Below are 20488 nucleotides of genomic sequence, written 5' to 3'. Positions count from 1 at the left end.
TAATTCCAAAGTAGGCAATAGCCCCTTCTAGAAACAGATGTGAAGTAGGGATACAGCCCCCCTCCCCCGAAGAACAAGTCTGTTCTGTTCTGAAATTGTAACATACATGCTAACAATAAATAATCAAAACAGCAAAACAAACATGCCAAACAGAAACATTAATAGAGCTCAAATAATACCCCAAAGTGTCCTAGCAATAGACTACTCTTCATACCTTTAAGGTTTGATTGGCAACCAACCTGCAGGTTTGGATAAGAACATTCTGAATGAGACAATAGGCAGGTGCAGAAAATAAATGACAGAGTGGGGCTCCAGAATGGCACACCTATCTGACCCAAAGTCTTTCATTGCCACCACATTTACCCTGTAAAACGTAGAAATGTGTGTAAAGTGGACCAAGTCACTGGCCTACCAATTTCTTCTGGGGAGATTGCCTGAGCTTCTGCCCACAAAGAAGCCATGCTTCTAGTTGAATGCACCTTTAAAGAAACAGGTGACTGTTTCCTACAAGCAGTATATGCTGATGAAATGGCCCAATGGATCTATCTGGCAATCGTGTCTTTGGAATCAGGTGCACTGCGTCTAACTGGATTTGTCAGCTCAAAAAAGATGATCAGATAGCCTGAACTCATTGGTTTCCTCAAGATATCAGAGAATTACCTTTTTAGCATCCAACTTCTTCAGAATCCGGTCCTCCTTCTTGGAACCTGTGGAATAAAACATTGGCAATCTGACTTCCTGATTGACATGGAATGCCAAAACCACCTTTGGCAAAAAGGAAGGAATGGTACACAAAGAGAATCCAGGTTCAGCAAATTTAAGGAAAGGCTCTCTGCAAGAAAGGGTCTGTAACTCTGAGACCCTTCTCGCTGAGGTAATGGCCATAAGAAAAATCTTCTGCATCAGATCCATCAAAGATGCTTCCTTCACTGGTTCATATGGAGTTTGACTCAGCTCCTGCAAAACCACGTTAAGATCCAAAGAAGGGAATGGAGGTTTTACTGGGGTCCTGATACACAGTGCTCCCTTCAGGAATCTGGCTATGTCCGGATGAGATACCTGCATTGATCTGTGGTCTTAAGTCCTGCTACTTGGACTCTAAGGCCCTTGTCAAGGCCAGCTTGGAGGAAAGCTAACACCAGAGACCGGAGCCAAGAATGGTTCCTCATTTTCTTGGACGCACCAGCACTGGAAAATTTTCCAATCCTTTGCATAGGCAGAGACCATTGTTTGGCTTTTTAGACCTGAGTAGAGTAGCAATGACTACCTCTGAGTATCTCTTGTGTGTTAACGCCTTGCGCTCAAGAGCCATACCTTAAGAGCAAAGCAATCCGATCATGTACAGAAGGAAAAAAAAACTATAGGGGCAGCAGAGCCCTCTGTGAAGTAGGAGGGATTCAGAAACTGCAAGGCTCACAAATACTAGGATATAACCCTATCGTCCAGAATGACACACCTCTTGCACTAGAATATGCAGAAAGGCTTAATAAAAGGAGCCCTAAATATATTGAGGGGCATAATAAAAAAAAAGTCTAAGTCCCCTTTTGGCCTAAGGCCTTAAACACTGAAAGTAGCAGCAGAGAAAATGTCCATTCTCAAAAAAACCGTCCAAAATGAGGTTTTTTTTTTTAGAATGGCCTATCTCTACGTTCAGCAGTTTAATCACCCAGACCACCACTACGTCTAAACTTATAACACATTATCAACCAAAGAATTCCCAAGTCCTAAACAGCCAAAACAAGACCTTTTAGGTGAAGGAGGGTCCAGTCTTTCGCCTAAAAGCTGAATTCTGTAACTGGTGTCTGTCAAAAACAACACCAGTTACAGAATACCCCCCTCCCCCCCCCCCCCCACAATGATCGCAGCAGGAGAGATGCCTCATCTTTATTTATTTATATTATTTTTATTTTATCCTTTAATGTATATTTCTCTGTAAACCTATATTACTTATAATTTTAATGTACCCTATTGTCTATTTTTTCTGTAAACCGCTTAGAATCCTAACGGAGTTTAGCGGTATATAAGAAATACATTACATTACATTACATTCCAAATTTTGACTCGCAGGAAGGTGAGCATGGATTGGAATATTTGTCTGTACTTCAGATTTGTGTGAAACAAACCCAAAAAAGTCCAAAAATCAGGGAAATTTTTTTTGCCCTTTGCAGATCCCTACAAATAGATTGATTCTATAAAGGGTGCAAGCTGTTACATGTGCATTGCGCAAGTTAATACACTAAGCTCCATTCTGTAATGAAGTGCATAAGTGCCTTAAAGTGCTACTACCAGGAACATGCACATGGGGGGGATGGGCATCTTTTGTATGTAACTTACAGAATAGTGTAAGTTACATTGCAGCTTGTCGCACTTAGACAGGCTAAGTCATGGTATAAGCGCACAAGCCAAAACTTAAGCATACCAATGCCAACTTATGTTAATATTCTATAATTGCATCTTGGCTTTCATATGCTGTTAAAGAATGAGTGCTCAGCACATGGCATCAAGTTGCCTACATTGTGGCTCCCAGTTATAGATTGTCCCCCAAATTTAATTGTCATGCATTGACTGCATTGCAGATAAAGCATTAGTTCTTTATACCTTTAGGGGTAGAGTTAACTCTACTATCTTATCAGCCATATTAACAGTTAATACATGGCAACTTCCTCCACATTAACTGTAAAGCTTTATCCTCACCCTTCTCTGTCCATTTTCTACCCATTTGCCCCATTATGCATTAGTTATAAATACAGATATGAATGTGCTTTAAATTAGCATGGCCTCTATGTTAATTCTTTGTGTGCTTTAATTGCCATGTTAACAGCTAATGTATCTTAGTAAATAGGCCCCAAAATGGGAGCAAACTCATGTTTACAGCCATAAATTATAATTTTATATGTTGACATGTTTTTCCGTAAAATTCTGTTGTTGTTTTTGTTGTTTTTGTTTTGTTTTTGCCTAGATTTAATATCTCTTCTTCAAAAATGCATTTGATTCATCATAATTCCTAGAATTTTAATGTGCGTCGCCTAGAAATTATGATAGTTGATTAATCAAATCATTAATAAACTTGAAACTTATATGTGAGAGATGCTCCTTTGTTTGCATGAGCTGGCAATCAACATGCTCTATCTCCTGAGAGATTAACATTGTAAGCAAGTTATGCAGGTGATTTGAATTCAGCTAATCTCACATAAAGAATGTTAATTGCGTTGTCAATGGCATTCTCTCTGATCACTCGGTAGTTGTGTAATTAGCTATTGGACTGATTTAGAAGACTCTCTTAGTAATACAGTACTGGAGAATAACAGAATGGATACTGATGCAGCACACAGCCCGACGATATGACGACTGTAACAGACACATTTTCATTACTTGCCGAGAACTGATCACTGCCACTTGTCTTATTCCACTTACTTCATTTCCAGTTAGTGCTTGACTTTTCTGACTCTTTCTCTAGAGAGACTTGAGTTTAAATAAGTCCTAAAGTATTTTGTTTAAAATCAGCTTATCAGACTGCATCCCACTTTCATCACCAATGAAAGCAAGACAAATTTGGCCCGAGCTTTACATGGGCAGTAGGGATGTGCACTGTGACATTTTTTTTCAGTTAATTTTTACTTCATTTGTATTTTTATCCCAGTATTATGACACTATTTTGGTGTTACATTTTTTTTTTTATATCAGAACCTTTCTATGGGCACTAATTAACTTTGGGCTGCTTTTACAATGCTGCACTAATGATTCCTTTGCAGCAAATATAACAAAGCCCATTCAGTTCCTATGGACTTCATCAGATTTGCCATACAGGAATCACTAGCGTGACTTTGTGAAAGGAGCTCTTTATGCATTAATTCATAGGTTAATGCACACTACTTTTTATTTTTAAATTATGTACTACAGTGGAACCTCGGTTTGCGAGTAACCCGGTTTGCGAGTGTTTTGCAAGAGGAGCAAAACACACAGCAAACTTTTGCCTCGCAAACCGAGCATGTTCTGGTGTACGAGCACTTCCCCCCCCCCCGCTCTAACCGGCATCGCACCCCACCGATCTGGCATTGCAACCCCCCCCCCTGCGAACACCCCTTCCCCGCGAGAACCGCAAAGCACCCCCGCGCTGAACGCGGCATCCGCCCACCCTTCCTCCCAAGCACGGTCCTTACCCCTTCTGCTCATTGTAAGGGTGAATGCGAGCTCCTGCCTCTTGCCTGGGCTGGGCCTTGAGCATCTGCGCATGCTCAAGGCCTTCTGGCTCTCGTTCTCTCGGAGAGAACGAGATCTCCGAGAGAACGAGAGTCAGAAGGCCTTGAGCATGCGCAGATGCTCAATGCCCAGCCCAGGCAAGAGGCGGGAGCTCGCATTCACCCTTACAATGAGCAGAAGAGGTGAGGACTGTGCTTGGGATGAAGGGCGGGCGGATGCCGTTTTCAGCACGGGAGTGCTTTGCGGTTCTCACAGGGGGGCGTTAGCTGGGGGGGTAGGGTTGCGATGCCGGTTCGTGGGGGTGCGATGCCGGTTAGAGCGGAGGGAGGGGGTGATGGAGCATCGCTGGTAACCTCAAGGGGGGGGGGGGGGTTGGTGGAACAAATTGTTCAAGTTTCCATTATCTTCTATGGGGAAAGTTGCTTTGATATACGAGTGTTTTGTTTTAAGAGTATGCTTCTGGAACGAATTATGCTCTTAAACCAAGGTACCACTGTACTTATATCCTAAGTGGTATTACTTTTGGGTACTTTATCATATTGCCCTGACCCAGTGGGCTCAAACTCTATCTAGTGTACCTGGAGCAATGGGGGGGATTAAGGCCCAAATTCTGTAAACATCGCCTAATGTTAGGCACCTATTTTGGAGGCGCCCAACTAGATAAGCGCCTATCTAAATTGAATAATAAGCCCAATTATACTTTTTAATCAGCAATAATTGAAACTTAGGCACCTATCAAGAAAGAGCGATTCTGTAACAAGGCGCCTCTAAAAATTTAGGGAGCCTTCAATAAAATGGGCGCTATTTATGTTAGGCGTGGGCGTAGCTATGTGTTAGGCGCCTTGTTACAGAATCGCTGCTTTTAAGCGTGCTTAAGCGCTCGCATGACCGCCTAACTTTTAGTTGTGCCTAGAGCTGGCCTATTTATTGGGCGCCTCCAAAATAGGTGCCGCTCAGCGTGATTCACTAAACAGCAGCCAATTGTACTTGAACCACGCTGAACAGTGCCTATTTTGGCGCCTAACTTTTGGGCACTTCTTATAGAATTTGCCCCTAAGTGACTTTCCCAGGGTCTTAAGAGCAGCGAGGGATTTGAACCCACAACCTTAGGGTGCTGAGGTTGTAGCTCTAACCACTACGCCACACACTTGTGCACTAAGGGGCCTTTTTACTTAGCTGTGCTAAGCAACTAGTGTTGGATTTACCATGCAGTAGACATATAAGACTGAATAATTGCAGTGTGGAATTGTTGCTATTCCAGGGGGGGTGGGGGTGGAGAGAGCATAATACCTGTGCAGCAAGTGTCTGCCTTGTTTACAAAATGCAAGGAAGTTGCTGAGCAAACCCCTTGCATTTACAACAGAGAATTTTGTACTTACCATAACTTAACATTTGCTTTCAGACTGGGATATTCAGAGACACTTTTCTTAGAGTGCCTCTGAATATCCTTACAGGCCACCTCTGCACTACAGCCCAGATTCTATAAATGGTGCCTGGAGTTAGGTGTCTGGACCGGCGCGCCTAGCCAATCTAGCTAGGTACCTAACTTAGTTATTTTAGAAGCTTAATTGGTGCTGATAACAAGCAATTAGCAACTTATAACTGGTAAAAATGAAAATTAATTGGATGATGCGAGTGCCTAACTCGGTAGGCGCATACTACTTTCAGGTAGGCGCCTACCAGAAAGCAGGCATGGTTAAGGGTGGACCATGGGCATGCTTTGCATGTAAGCGCCTAAATTAGACTTATGTGCCGACATTTAAGCCAAGAAAACCCTGACATAAATAGGGGGTGCCTAGGGTTTTGATACCTACTGGCGCCAAAGTCTAGTTTAGGCGCTGCTAGGCACCACATTCATTGGCGCCTAGGTTTTAGGCGCCATTTATAGAATCTGAACATATATGGATAGTGCAGGGGCAGTGTGTGGGCAGAGCCGAAGCAGTTCCAGAACTTATCTGAGTAGTGGCAATATTCATTCTGCTATCCAGATATTTATGTAATGAATAGAACTGACCCCTGGGTCAGTTCTATTCATTATATAGTAACTTTTTTCTGACCTTGTCTTTATAGTTCATATCCCTGAATTTACTTAAGGATCCAGATATTTATGGCAGAGAGGGGTCAACATTCAGCTGGTGGCAATCAGTGTTTCTTTTAGCTGTGACTGTCGCTAGCTAAATTAGACCTGTATATTTAGAGTGGCACTGAATATCCTAGTGTTTGGTGGCTGGTGGTACCCAGAATTAATTTGCAAATATCCAATAATTAGTACTGTACCTGCAGAACTAACTAGGCATAGTTAAGGAAGCATTAAATGCAGTGCCATGAAGGGCAAAGCAGGCAAACAAAAAGAATCAGATCTTGTCTTCAGAAAAAAATATTTTAATTGAATATAACCCAAATAGAATCCAAGTTTTGGCAATAACAATTGCCTTCATCAGGGGTCAATAAATACAATATCAAACCTTTAGAAAGGCGAATTACCACTGCTGTAAAATGTGATAGAAGCTTCTGTGGCATCCTTACTCAGAATCACGCAAGCCACTACTGAGATATAGATGTGGAATATGTGGATATTTTTTGTTACTGCAACTGTTTTGGGTTTTTTTGCATTGACCATGACTTTTGAATATTATTCTGCATATAAACTGTGATTACACGTGTTGACGGTTCAACAAGGAAATTCATGCTGGAGCTTTGCGGCTTTAGTCCCCCACTTTTAAATCCCTCCTTTATAAAAGTAATAGTCCAACTGACGGAGGTTATCCTTGACTTCCTTTGGATGATTGAGCTTTGAGTCAGGCTGTCATGATTGACTCAGACTAGCACTTAGGTCTGACAGGCTGATTGCAGATCCTGTGATTACTAGAAGATCTATTGGAAACACAATTACTCCTGTAACCAGGTCTTCCTAGCAAGGTGTTTGGGTAGCATCGCTAGCAGTTTAGATTGTTACAGAGCTTCATGGTTAGACTTGCGAGAACCCACGAGAGAACCTTGTACAGGTACAAGGTCCTGTATTCGAAATCCTTGGGACCAGGCCTATTTGGGGTTTTAGAATATTTCTGTTTTCGGTTTCCAGCCCTCCGACCTTTTCTGCTTCTCACTGCCTCCCTGGAATCTGCAGCTCTCCACTTTTCAGCCCTCCAACCTGAATTGCGTTAGTTTCAGCATGTGTCAAGTAGGAGAAATTAACTACTTTGGTTCGAGTCAAATTTTGGGTTTTGGGGGCTTTTCGGATAAAGGATCTTGTACCTGTATTCTCGTCTATCCAAGGTGGTAGTATACTAAGGAAAAAACACTGTGCTCGAAGTCTTAGTCTAGGATTGACAGCTGGGATATTTCCTTGGCAATGAGGACAGAATAAATGAGCAGACTGAATGGACCAGCTGGTCTTTTTTCTGCATTTACCCTTGATTACCTTTAGATGCTTTTGCTCTGAAACATGATGCAACCTTGGTTGCTGTTATTTTCATGTAATGGCAAAGATTGCTACTTTTAGAGCTCATCTAACTATACTTCTTGTTTCAGCCAGGTTAATTGCATGTTACCGTAAATATTCAAATATAAACCTATTTGGATATAAACCAAGATAGCAGTTTCCCTGCCAAAAAATAGGGGGAAACTGTTAACTTGAATATAAACCGTCCATTGGCACAGCTCTCCTCTCTTCCTCACCCAAGCTGATTGGCTCCCCATGATGACCACTGTCGCTGTTGTCCTCCCGCTCAACCCTCTCCCCCGAAGACCACTGATGCTACTATCATACACTCCAACCCCCCACTGGCACTGCTCTCCTTCACTCTATGCTTCCCCCCCTTTATCGCTGCTCTCCTTCCTTCTTCACCCAAGCTGATCAGTGCTGCTGCCCCCACCCCCGATCAGCACTTTACTTACTATAATCATGCCGGTGCTGAAAGAGGCTGATGTTGATGTTGTATGTTGGGCCAGTGCAGGGCCTTCAGCATCTGTACATGCTCAAGGCAGTCTGGCTCCCACCCTCTCCGAGATTCTCATTCTTAATAACCAGAGCATGAGAATCTTGGAGAGAGCAGGAGCTAGAAGGCTTTAAGCATGCACTAATGCTCAAAGCCCTGCACTAACCAAGCATAAAACATCAGTGTCAGCCTCTTTCAGCACCGGCACACATATGATAATTAAGTGTGGGTCGGGGGGGGAGAGGAAGAGTTGGACAGCAGTGCCGATCATCTTAAGTGAGGAAGGGAGGAGAGCAGCGCCAGTGGCTTGGTGGGGAGTTAAAGTGGAGTAGAGCAGCGCCAGTGGTCCTCAGTGAGAGGTTTTCGAGTGGATGATAGTAGCGCCGGTAGTCTTTGGGGGGAGGGTAGTTGAATGGGATGACAGTAGCGACAGTGGTCTTCAGGAGGAGAGGCTCAAATATAAACCAAAAATCTCAGTTTATATTTGAACATATATGGTAATTAATCTGGAAATTTTTAATTAACAATTATTTGGTTATACCTGCAATATTAGAATTTTTTTTTTTTTAGCAATTAAGTAGGTACTCATTCAAAATTACTTTTCTTTTTTTTGTTGTTGTTGTTAAATAGTATCCTTCATGTTAGTAGTCTCCAATCAATATTTTAGTGTTTTCCCAAGTTTAAAGAAATACACGGAAAAGTGCTCTGAAATTCATTTTAAAAAATTAAAATTAAGTCATCTTTTACCTGTAATTTCCCTTCTCCAAGGAATTAAACTTTTTTGTTGAACACAAGTTGATTTAATTTATACTGCTGGTGGCTAAACTAGTTATCATAAAGTGAAAACAAGGATTTGATGCATCGAAAAGAGCGAATAAGGTTGATAGAAGGAGGGGGAAATACATGGGGGCTCCAAACTGAGAAGACAAAGGAAGAAAGTAGTTAACCGCTTTTATCTTACTCATCACTAGAAAGTTCTGGTCTCTCCACCACTTGCCACTGTCATTATTCAGAGCACTGACACTGTTTGATACATCTAAGGACTATGGTATTCTTTTTATATTATATATTTACATTTATTTTTTTATGCTATTTTTTTTTTATGTTACTTTCAAGAACGCCCCACGTTTCTCCGGAGGCCAATTAACCTAGTGGTTTTGGAGGAAGAAGCTGTAGAATTTCGATGTCAAGTTCAAGGGGATCCCCAACCAACTGTGCGATGGAAGAAGGATGATGCTGATTTGCCAAGAGGAAGGTAAGGATAGCCATCTAAGTTATCCATGATATTTTTAATTTCATCTTTCTTTGCGAAATATTAAAGGCAATTCTAAAACTGTATATATACGGTTGTCTATACCGTGAACACAAAGTGCATGGAATAGAGCCACTGCAAGTATATGCACTATGTAATATAGTACTCCCCCCAAATTTGCAGGGGTTCCGATCCAGGGACCTCCCCATGAATTTTGAAAAATTGTGAATATGGTTTTTATAGGTAGGAGAGGACAGCTGGGGCGCCAAGGTAGGAGAGAGCAGCTGGGGCACCGGCAGGTGCAAAATCACTCGGCGGTATGCTCCGACCGCCACTTCCTGCTGCTAAAGTCAGGCAACACCAATCAGGAGCTGCTTTGACATGTAGCTCCTGATTGGTGTAGCCTGAATTTAGTACAGGAGGAGGCTGTCGGAGAATACTGTGAATTCACGGGGTAACACTGTATTCTATACTATCTAAGGCCCCGTTTTTTTTTTTTTGTTTGTTTTTTATTAAGCAGTGGTAGAGTTTTCTACCATGGCCCGGGACACTAAATACTCCAGTGCTCATAGGAAATCTATGAGCATTAGAGATTTTAAAAAACATACACACACACAACAAGAAGACACGTGTCCCTGCAAAATTTTGTAAATCCAATCAGGAACACTGTCCACTCTTTAAAGCCAGAGCAGTGGCGTAGTAAGGGGGGTGCGGGGCAGTCCGCTCTGGGCGCCTATCTTGGTGGGGGCACCGACACCCATCCTCCTCTCCACCCCCCCATGCTCCTTCCCCTCCCCCATACCTCTTTAATGTTAGCGGCACAAGCATCGATCCCAACCTGCTGCTTGCTGCTGGATTCGTGCCTAGGAAGTGATGTCAGAGGAAGAACCGACACTGGCCCAGGGTTTCTTCTCTTGCCATGAACATTAAAGAGGTGTGGGGGAAGGGAAGGGGCACGTGCGTACAGCAGGGAGGATGTGGGGAAGAAACAGATGGGGGGGGCGGGAGAGGGGCGCCACTGCCCTGGGTGCTGCTCACCCTCGCTACACTACTGAGCAAGAGTAACCATTGGAGCTGAGGTGCAGGAGGGACGCTAGTCACTGCTGGAGTTTTACTGCATAAGCACCTAGATTTTCCTCTAGGAAAGAAGGGGAGTGTTACAGATAGAGGCGCAAGAAAGTGTTTCCTATTCTAATTTAAACCAATATGGTCTAATCTCCAGCCATTTATAGGCCACTTATTCTGTCTCAGGTCGGAAGTGGCATAGACCAACAATTTGCAACCTAGTCCTTAGGAGCCACTTAGGCAGTCTTGCTTCCAGGATATCTGTAATGAATATGCATGAGATAAATTTGTAGACACCAAATATTGATGTTTAAACCCAATTAAATTCAGCACTTTCCCTTCACATTCACTCTTCAATTTTATGCTGAATAATGTACAGTTTACTATACCGGCCTCAGACCCACCACTCCACCGCCTAGTAAGAATTTCAAGCGGGAAGAATTACATGGTTCTTCCTCATCGGCCCTAGCTTTTCTTTTTCCCAATACGTTCTCAATAAATTACTTTAAGATTCAATAAATAAATTAATATCATTCACTGCCATTGAATCTTAAAGTAATTTATTGAGAACGTATTGGGAAAAAGAAAAGCTAGGGCCGGTGAGGAAGAGCCATGTAATTCTTCCCGCTTTAAATTCTTACTAGGCGGTGGAGTGGTGGGTCTGAGGCCGGTATAGTAAACTGTACATTATTCAGCATAAAATTGAAGAGTGAATGAGATAAATTTGAATGCACTACCTTCTTGGTATGGAAATCTCTGTTAAGCTTATTCATCGTGGATATCCTGGAAAACTGAACAGCTAGATTGTCCCTGAAGACTGGGTTGAAAACCACTAACATAGTTATCGAATTGAATCTGAGATTCAGGTCTTGGGAGTATGCTTGACTAGAAATTTAACTATGAAACCATTCACGTCGTCACTGGTGAAAAAATGTTTCTTTATTCTATGGAAGTTGCAAACTATCAAATCATACTTTGAACCTACGGCATTTAGACTGCTTGTTCGGTCCTTGATACTTAGTACCTTGGTTTATTGTAATGCTGTTCACATTGCTGGACATCGTACAAATATTCATAGACTTCAAAGAGTACAGAATGTTGCAGTGCGTCTGATTTTTGACCTGAAAAACACAGATCAAATTACTCCTTATTATAGAAGGCTCCACTGACTTCCATTTGAAGCACGTGTGAGGTTTAAATTGGGAACACTTTGTTATAAAGTCCTGCATGGTCAAGCACCAGAGTACCTATTAAAATTATTTACTCTACTTACACCAAATCATCCACTATGTAATACTGCTTTATTTGTCGCTCCCTCAGTTCGAGGTTATATTTATAAAAAGTTTCAGCAACGTCTGCTTGTTTTTCAGGCAGCTAGCTGGGACAAGGAGTTATGCATTCTGTTTTGTTTTTTTTACTAAGGCGCTAGCCGATTTAGCACATGCTAAACACTAGGGGGCTCATACTCGAAACACACGTCTAAGAACCGGCCTAAAAGACGATCTAAAAGACAAGTCGTCCAAGTGCCGATAATCGAACTAGGTTTTAGACGTATTTAAAAATGACCTAGGCCTTCACAGTGCTGATGAACGACCAGAGCTAAAAGGGGCATGTCTGGAGGAGTGTCGAGGGCGGGATTTGGGCAGGACGTGGGCCGTCCTAGATGTAGTCATACTGCATGTATAACCAAAAGTTTTACAACACTGCCTAGACAGAACCTGGACGTTGCGACTTAGGCTATCTAAAACCAGGTCTAAGTCACAAGAAGGTATCAGATAAGCACTGCAGACACAAAGTACAGACCCCCACACACTGCCCCAGTGATTACTGACCCACCACCCCACCCCCATAAAAATCGTAATAACTTTACATATCTGCCTGCAGAACATCAGCACCTGGCAGCCTGGTATAATGAAGCCTAGTAGAGCTGCACAGAGGTGGCTTAAGTGGTCTTGGGGGTGGGTTAGTGAACCATGGAAAGGAGGACCCAGGCCCATAAGACACACTAATCACTGCATTAATGGGGAAAAAAGTGCATCCTCCCAAAACCCCCTTAACCCTTTTGTACTGCCATATAAGTGGCTCCTGCAGCCATAAGGGCTATTGGGGTGGTAGACAGGTGGGTCTAGTAGATTCTGGGAGTGTTTTGTGGGGCTCACCATGACATATAAGGGAGCTGTTGTGAGATGTGTATGTGAGACTCTTTTTCTGAAGTTTACAGCAGTGCCCTGTAAGGTACCCCCACTAGTCTGGTGCCATGCCTGGGTGTCCAGTCTCTTACTTTTCTGGCCCCTCCCACACCCAAAAGGTCTTTTTCTAAGCGTTTTTGAGTTGGATGAATTTTTGGTCGAAAATAGGGTATAAAAATGGACGACTTAGCGGTCTGGACAATCAGACGGCTGGATGTACAGTTACATGATTTTCGGGGAAAAAAATGCTGAATGTTTTTTATGAAAATGGACCTTTTTCTGTATGCGACTTTGGGTGACTTGCAACCTAGGCCCAAAACGGACTTAGACATTTCTTTTGATTATGCCCCTCCACATGTCCATAGAATATAATGGATGCATTAACATTTAGAGTGCACTAATTTTTACACGCTAAATTGGCTAGCGTGCCTTATTAAAAGACCCCCCTCTATTTGGAAAGTCTGATTCTTACACACATTTCAGAAAGTTATTAAAATCATCTTTGTTTATAAAATCTTTAGAGAATTAACATGATTAATGATTATTCTGTAGTTCACTGAATATGATCAGTTTTGTGAATTGCATCGATCTGTGAGGTTTTGTGGTTAATAAATGTGATAATGACAAATTAAATATAAACAAAACAACCCGTGATGTGGAGTAGAGAAAGGTAAAATTGTGGATGGGTGAAAAATACTAAGATACTGGATGGGGAAGGAGCGAAAGTGGTAAATTACAGGATCAGGGAGGAATGGGAGGATAACGATACGTGGAGAAGAAATGTTGGGAAGAAGAGAATGAAGAGAATGGGAAAAGATAGAGGAAGAAACAAAAGAAGATTTGGAGAAGGGAAGGGAAGGGAGGAAGAAGGAAGAAGCTGGTGGATGAGATCATTAACATTTCCATCTAGTTCTGCTGATGATTTTGTATGTTGTTTGCCTTTTTCTCTAAAATGTTTAGTATCCCTTGCTCTAGAATCCTTATCTTCTTTTCTCTCTATCTGTATATAGCTGTAGACTGAAATAGATATAGAAATACACAAAACATAAACACATTTTTTTTCACTCACCTGATTTCTTTTCACCAAAATATGCTCTGATATTTATGCAGAAAACTACTGTATCAGCTTTTTTTCTACTGATTTGCTCCCGTTTGTATAATGAATGCTGATGATTTCCCAGGAAAAACATAATAGGATAAAAAGGTTCCTAGATATAGGTTAGCATCACTGAAGATGAAATCTATAATCTTTATAACAGACACACATCCTGAATGGGTGTTAAAACAATATTCTTTGAAGAAGAAAGCTGCTTGAGACAACAGCAACGTAGTAACCGAGAGTTGGTTTCCTCCGATAAAAGGAATACATTTGTGAGATTCAGCAAACAGCATGCTATGATATTGGCAATTTAGTGAGAAATGAACCATAATAAATATCTGTCCTGCTAGTATTTTATAATAGAAATGAAATGTAGCAGATGTGACCTAATTGTTGGGTTTGATACCTAAGTGACCATAAGGGGTTTATGCAGGTCACTGCAGAATTGTGGTGAATACACAGAATTTGTCCAGAATAAAGATGACATCATAAGCATCCCATGTATACTACAAACTGGTATAAACAGAACTTTCTAAGTAGTACCTTTGGAACAATATTAATTTAGACCTTGTCAAAGGCCAATTAGCTAATAAGTAGTAGATTTAAAACAAGCTGGAAAAACACACAGCATGTAATTAAACTCTGGAATTTGTTGCCAGAGAATGTGGTGAAATCAGTGAGCTTAGCGGGGTTTTAAAAAAGCTTGCATAATTTCCTAAAAGAGAAATCCATAGGCCACTGTTGAGATGGCTTGGGGAAATCCACTTCTTATTCCTAGGATAAGCAGCATAAAATCTGGGGATCTAGCTAGGTACTTGGGACCTGGGTTGGCCACTGTTGGAAACCAGAAACTAGGCTTGATGGGACCTTTGGTCTGTCTCAATATGGCAATTATTATGTTTTTATGTTATTTCTATCATAGTAGTGCACTGTGTGTTACATCCGTCACATTTATGGCTGTGCACTTGTTGTAGTCTTTAGAGCACTTGAATAGTTCTTGTAAAACAAACTAGGTATTCTAATGTTTGAACATCTTAAAGTCTGCAAGTAAGACAATTAGTAAGGACTGTGCCAGTTTATTTTTTTTTTTTATATATAATTTTTATTGTAAAAGCAGTCAAAAACACACATCCGTGGTCTGGCAGACGACCACATAACAGGTATAACAACATAGTAAAACAATAGGAAATACAGAAGCTTCATAGCAGAAAAGGTGTGTTCATAACAGCCGTCATGAATTATAATTATTATTTTGCCCTCTTGCCTTCATAGGAAAAGGGATTGGGACTTGTATACCACCATTTTGTAGTTTTACAGCCACACTCAAAGCGATTTTCATACAGTCCTGGCAGGTTCACAATCTAATGTATCTGGGGGAAGGGGATTAAGTGATTTACCCAGGGTCACAAGGAGTGGCGTGGTTTTGAACCCAAACCTCAGGGTGCTGAGGCTGTAACTTTAATCACTGTGTCACACTCTCCTTCAAAGGCTTGTTATTAACGAGAAGAACATTTAAGGCATTGGAAGTGGTTTCATTTCATTGAAGTCTATGAGATACTGAAGCACACTAAGGAACTGAATTCTGTAAATGGTGCCGAAAATACAGAGCCAGCTGAAAACATGCGCCAAGAGCTATTCCATAAATGGCGCTCAAAGTTAGGCACTGTTAATAGAATAGCGCTTGGCACCAAGAACCACACCTAACTTTAAGTGAAAGGATTTATAGTAACTGAAACCTGGTGTAAATCATCACGCCTAAATAAGGTACGGTTCCATCTTATTCTATAGCAGTGTACATAAATTACAGGAATGCCCCCGATCCACCCATGACCCTCCCGTTGGAATGCTCCATTTTTAGAACCACAGGTAAAATTTACACGCAGATCCCAGCACCTAAAAATAAGCGTGCAAATTTTAATTGATGCTAATTAGCATCAATAATTGATTTCTAGCACCAAATTATTGGTGCTGCTGCTTGTTCAATTAAATTGCTTTTGGAAATTGGACGAATGTCCAAATTTCCATGTGTAGTTTTTAGCGCCATTTATAGAATTAGGCCTTAAAAGGTCTTCCTGCGGGCCACATGTGAGTTTTTATACTGACCAACAGTCCGATAGAAGCTCTGCCTGCTTTTTATGAACTTGCTGTGAAATTCAGGGACAATGATTACAGACCTGAGGTCAGAAATAGGCTATGATATCAAAATCATTCAACTGACCCGCATTGGTAACAAAATTCATGGAGAGTGATCAAAATAAAGTTTATAAAAATACTCAGAGATATGGAACTCTGTAGGGAAGGCTTGAATACCTCCCTTTGGTGAAGAGTTCACCTTCCAGTCATTGTGATTTTATAAAAACTTTGATCACTAACTCCACAGAATATTGCTTAATTCAGTCTCAAAAAAACTTTCATAATAAAGATTTTTAACGTATTTGAGAGTCACTGTGTGTTATAATATGTTTAGAAATAACACTTAGCTTAAACAGGACTTGGGGGTCCCCTTCGTGGCCCCGTTTTGTTCCCTGCGTCAGGGGACCCGAGTGGTGTAATTCAGACAGGTTCCTGATGAAATGCAGTTGAAAAATGGCTCTTGTGACTATCAAAATGATTCTCTGGCGGTTTTTTAATTAAACAACTGTTTTCCAGCAGAGAATCATTTTGATAGTCACAAGAGCCATTTTCCAACTGCATTTCATCAGGAACCTGTCTGAATTACACCACTCGGGTCCCCTGACGCAGGGAACGAAACGGGGCCATGAAGGGGACCCCCCAAGTCCTGTTTAAGCTAAGTGTTATTTCTAAACATATTATAACACACAGTGACTCTCAAATACGTTAAAAATCTTTATTATGAAAGTTTTTTTTAGAATGAATTAAGCAATATTCTGTGGAGTTTGTGATCAAAGTTTTTATAAAATCACAATGACTGGAAGGTGAACTCTTCACCCAAGGGAGTTATTCAAGCTTTCCCTACAGAGTTCCATATCTCTGAGTATTTTTATAAACTTTATTTTGATCACTCTCCATGAATTTTGTTACCAATGCGGGTCAGTTGAATGATTTTGATTGCTTTTTATGAACGGCAGAAAAGGACCACGGCCCATCTAGTCTGCCCACACTAATTGCCCACCCCCTAACTACCTCCATGAAGAGATCCCACATCCCAATCCCATCTTTTCTTAAAATCTGGCATGCTGCTGGCTTCAATTACCTGTTGTGGAAGAAATATTTTCTGGTGTCGCCATGAAATTTCCCAGCCCTGATTTTCAGTGGATGCCCTCTTGTTGCCGTGGGTCCTTTAAGAAAGAAGATATCTTCTTCCACCTCGATACGGTCAGTGACATATTTGAACGTCTCGATCATGTCTCCCCTCTCTCTGCGTTCCTCGAGTGAGTACAGCTGCAACTTACCCAGTCGTTCCTCATACGGGAGATCCATGAGTCCTGAGACCATCCTGGTGGCCATTCGCTAAATCGACTCAACTCTCCGCACATCTTTTTGATAATGCGGCCTCCAGAATTGTACACAGTATTCCAGATGGGGTCTCATCATGGATCTGTACAACGGCATTATAAGGATTTTACAGAATAGTGTTGTATTCTACAATGGTTCTCCATTATTAAAACACAATACAACTCGGACCCCTGAGGAAGGAGTAATTCTCTGAAACACGGACCATGTTGGGTCCAGTCCCAAAGTATATGAGAACCACCCTTTGGAAGATAACGTTTCATTGTCTTAATACATTTCGTTCTGCAGTTTCTTTTTGTTTCTAGAGTCTATAGAATGAAATTGGGTAAACCTGCAACCTTAAAGTAATGTTTTAATAGTAAAGGACATGATATCAAAATAGAACTAACACAATCATTTTTATTGTTAATGATTTCATAAAGGCCTACGTTTGATGGCACATGTACATATAAGAAATATTTGAAAGCCCTGGTGAGTGTCATCATGTGATGTTTATCATTGTTGCATTTTTAATTTGTGCAAGTATTCCTTTTATCTAAGCAGGCAGCATATTCTCACATGTGGGTGATATCATCCACGGAGCCCCGGCACAGTCAAAAAGTGTATTATCACTTAAAAATTTTAAAGACCACTCATACTGCATTTGTCTGGTGCCTTCCCACCTGACATCAGCTCATGGACCATCAGTTATCAGTTTTCTTTGTAGCTGAGAAGCTGTTTCTTAAAGTTTCTCTAAGCATGTCAAACTTGTGTGTTTTTGTGACTTCCCGTTTCTTTTCTTCCTTATGTTTAGTCATATTTTTGTATATATTTTCTTTTTCTACATTTGGTATAATTTTTTTTGTCATTTTTATTGAATATCCTTTTTGGGCCTTTTGGCTCTTGTTAGCCTGATTTTTGGCCAGGAGCTTTGATGCTTTTTCAGATTACTATTTACTGAAATAGATTAGTAATATATTAATTTTGGATTGATTCTCATGCTAATCATATTAGCCTTTTGATATTCTTGAGTATCAAAATCATCTCAGGCATCTTTGTCATTCCAAGCACTGAAGGTTGAAACTTAGCACCTATTTATTCCTTGCAAAAACTTAAGATAGGGTGAGTTAGAAGTCTAATTGATTGATGTTAAAAACTTAATGAGATAAATTAACATTTGATTGTTCCTTGTAGAATAATAGATCAGAACATTTGATCAAAATAGTAGATCAGAACATTTTATCGTTGTAGAATAATAGATCAGAGATAAAAATTTGCATCTATTAGAATCAAGAAAAAAAGCTTAAATAGAGGTAAAAACTTATAGGCTATTTGGATCTTGTTAGAGATTTGATTTTTTTTTTTTTTTAACTTAGCATTTTAAAGAACTTAGCATCATAGCAACTTTTTTTTTTTTTTTGGGATAATGGCTCTGAACAGGGCCAATGTGGCAAGGTCCCAAGATGGAATAGGGGATCTCCCGCTGATAAAGTTCAAAAGAGAAAAAATATATATATATACACTAGTCTTATAGCCCATTACATTAACGGGTGCTAGAATATATGTGTGTGTGTCTGTCTTTATTTCTTTCTCTCTCTCCTTAGCCGCTTTGTGTATTTCTGTCTTTCTTTCTGTCTTTCTTTTTCCTTGACTGTCCACTACCATCCCACACCCGTCCTGACCCGACTCCCGCTGTCTTTCTTTATGTCTGTCTCTGTCCCTGGCCCCCTTTGTCTGTTTGTCTTTCTGTATATGTCCCTGGCCCTGTGTCTTTCTTCTTTTCTTTATGTCTCCCTTCCTCCCTCTGTCTGTCTGTCAAAAGCAGCATTCCCTCCCCCTCTATTTCCCTCCCCCCACACCAGTTCCCTGTGCACCTGCCCCTGTGTCTTTCTTCTTGTCTTTCTGTCTCCCTTCCTCCCTCTGTCTGTGCAAAGCAGCATTCCCTCCCCCTTCCATTTCCCTCCCCCCACACCAGTTCCCTGTACAGCAACATTAGTGTTTCCTCTACCCTCTTTCTCTTCCCACAGTGGCGACTACAAACGCGGGTCCGAGTCATTTGCCGCCGCCCCCCCCTTCCATTCCCGTGGGCCCGACTGGCGATTTAAGCAGCGTGTGCATCAGTGTTCACACGCTGCTTCGGGTCCTTCTACTGCCCTGATTTACTCAGGCACGTCCGGAGCAAATCAGGGCAGTAGAAGGGCCCGAATTAGCGTGTGAAGACTGATGCATACGCTGCTTAAATCGCCAGTCGTGCCCGCGGGAACGGAAGAGCCCTCCTCTTCCGTTCCCGCGGGCACGACTGGAGATTTAAGCAGCGTATGCATCAGTCTTCACACGCTGCTTCGGGCCCTTCTACTGCCCTGATTTGCTCCGCCGGCGGCGGCAAATGACTCGGGTCCTGGGCAGCGGAAAGTTGCTGGGCTCCGCAGGCCTCCCCACCCCACCATCCTAACGTCAAACTGATACCTGAGGCCGGCCACCACCACCACCACTTCCGCAGCTCGCTCGCGCTTCGGCCGGTAGGTGGAGAGCAGGGAAGCTTTTGTGATGCGCGAACACGCAGCAGCAGGACGGACCAGAAGCCGCACATGCGCACTTCCTATGTGTCGCTACAGCTCACGGAAAAGCAGCACACACTTAGGAACTGCGCATGCGCGGCCTAGCATTTTATTATATTAGATATACATATATATATATATATATATATATATATATATAGCTCTGAACAGAGCCGATGTAGCCGAGATGAAAGTGAAGAGAAGTGAAGCCGGAACTCTGAGCAGAGAGGGGGACGGTTGGCTTCTCTTCTCCTCATTATGCTGGCGGAAAGATGGCCGCGCGCTGGAAGAGAAGGTGGCTATTCGGGGAGGAAGGGGCGGGGCTTCCCACCGAAGAGGAGGGGAGAAGGCTGATTCTCGGTGCAGTGAGGGGAATGGTTGGCTTCCCTTCACTGTGCTGGTGAGAGTTTCAGCTTCTTCGGCTCAGTCGGTTAGTTGCTCCGCTCAGTCGCTCTGCAAAGGCGCTTGCTAAGGCACGCCGAATGGCTGTGTCCCGTTACTCTGCAGACTTTAAGAAAAGTTCCCGGCTGGTCAGGAAGGGGTGGAGCAGGCTTTCATGCCCGGCAGAGACGAGGCAGGCAGGAACAAGGCTTTAAACTTGAGCCGGTCCAGTGGCTGCAGGCCGTCGATCTGGAGGGGGCGAGTTGCTCTGCAGACTTTAAGATGTTCCCGGCTGCATCAGTGTCAGCCATCATTGAAGCTTCTAGAAAACCTTCCACACAGTGTTGCTATTG

The 20488-nt window shown here is 42.0% G+C and overlaps 1 protein-coding gene across 1 annotated transcript in view; it reads left to right on the top strand.

The window, feature by feature from the left end:
* ROBO2 (roundabout guidance receptor 2) overlaps positions 1–20488 on the top strand; it is an 884946-nt gene that overhangs the window by 571194 nt on the left and 293264 nt on the right. The window contains 1 exon segment of the mRNA XM_033941714.1: positions 9255–9393. Coding sequence (XP_033797605.1) covers positions 9255–9393 — 139 coding nt within the window.

This window comes from Geotrypetes seraphini, chromosome 4 (genome assembly GCF_902459505.1).
Source record: "Geotrypetes seraphini chromosome 4, aGeoSer1.1, whole genome shotgun sequence".
Classification (NCBI taxonomy): domain Eukaryota; kingdom Metazoa; phylum Chordata; class Amphibia; order Gymnophiona; family Dermophiidae; genus Geotrypetes; species Geotrypetes seraphini.
Note: the sequence above shows the minus strand (reverse complement) of the source record. Positions and strands in the feature narration are given on the sequence as shown.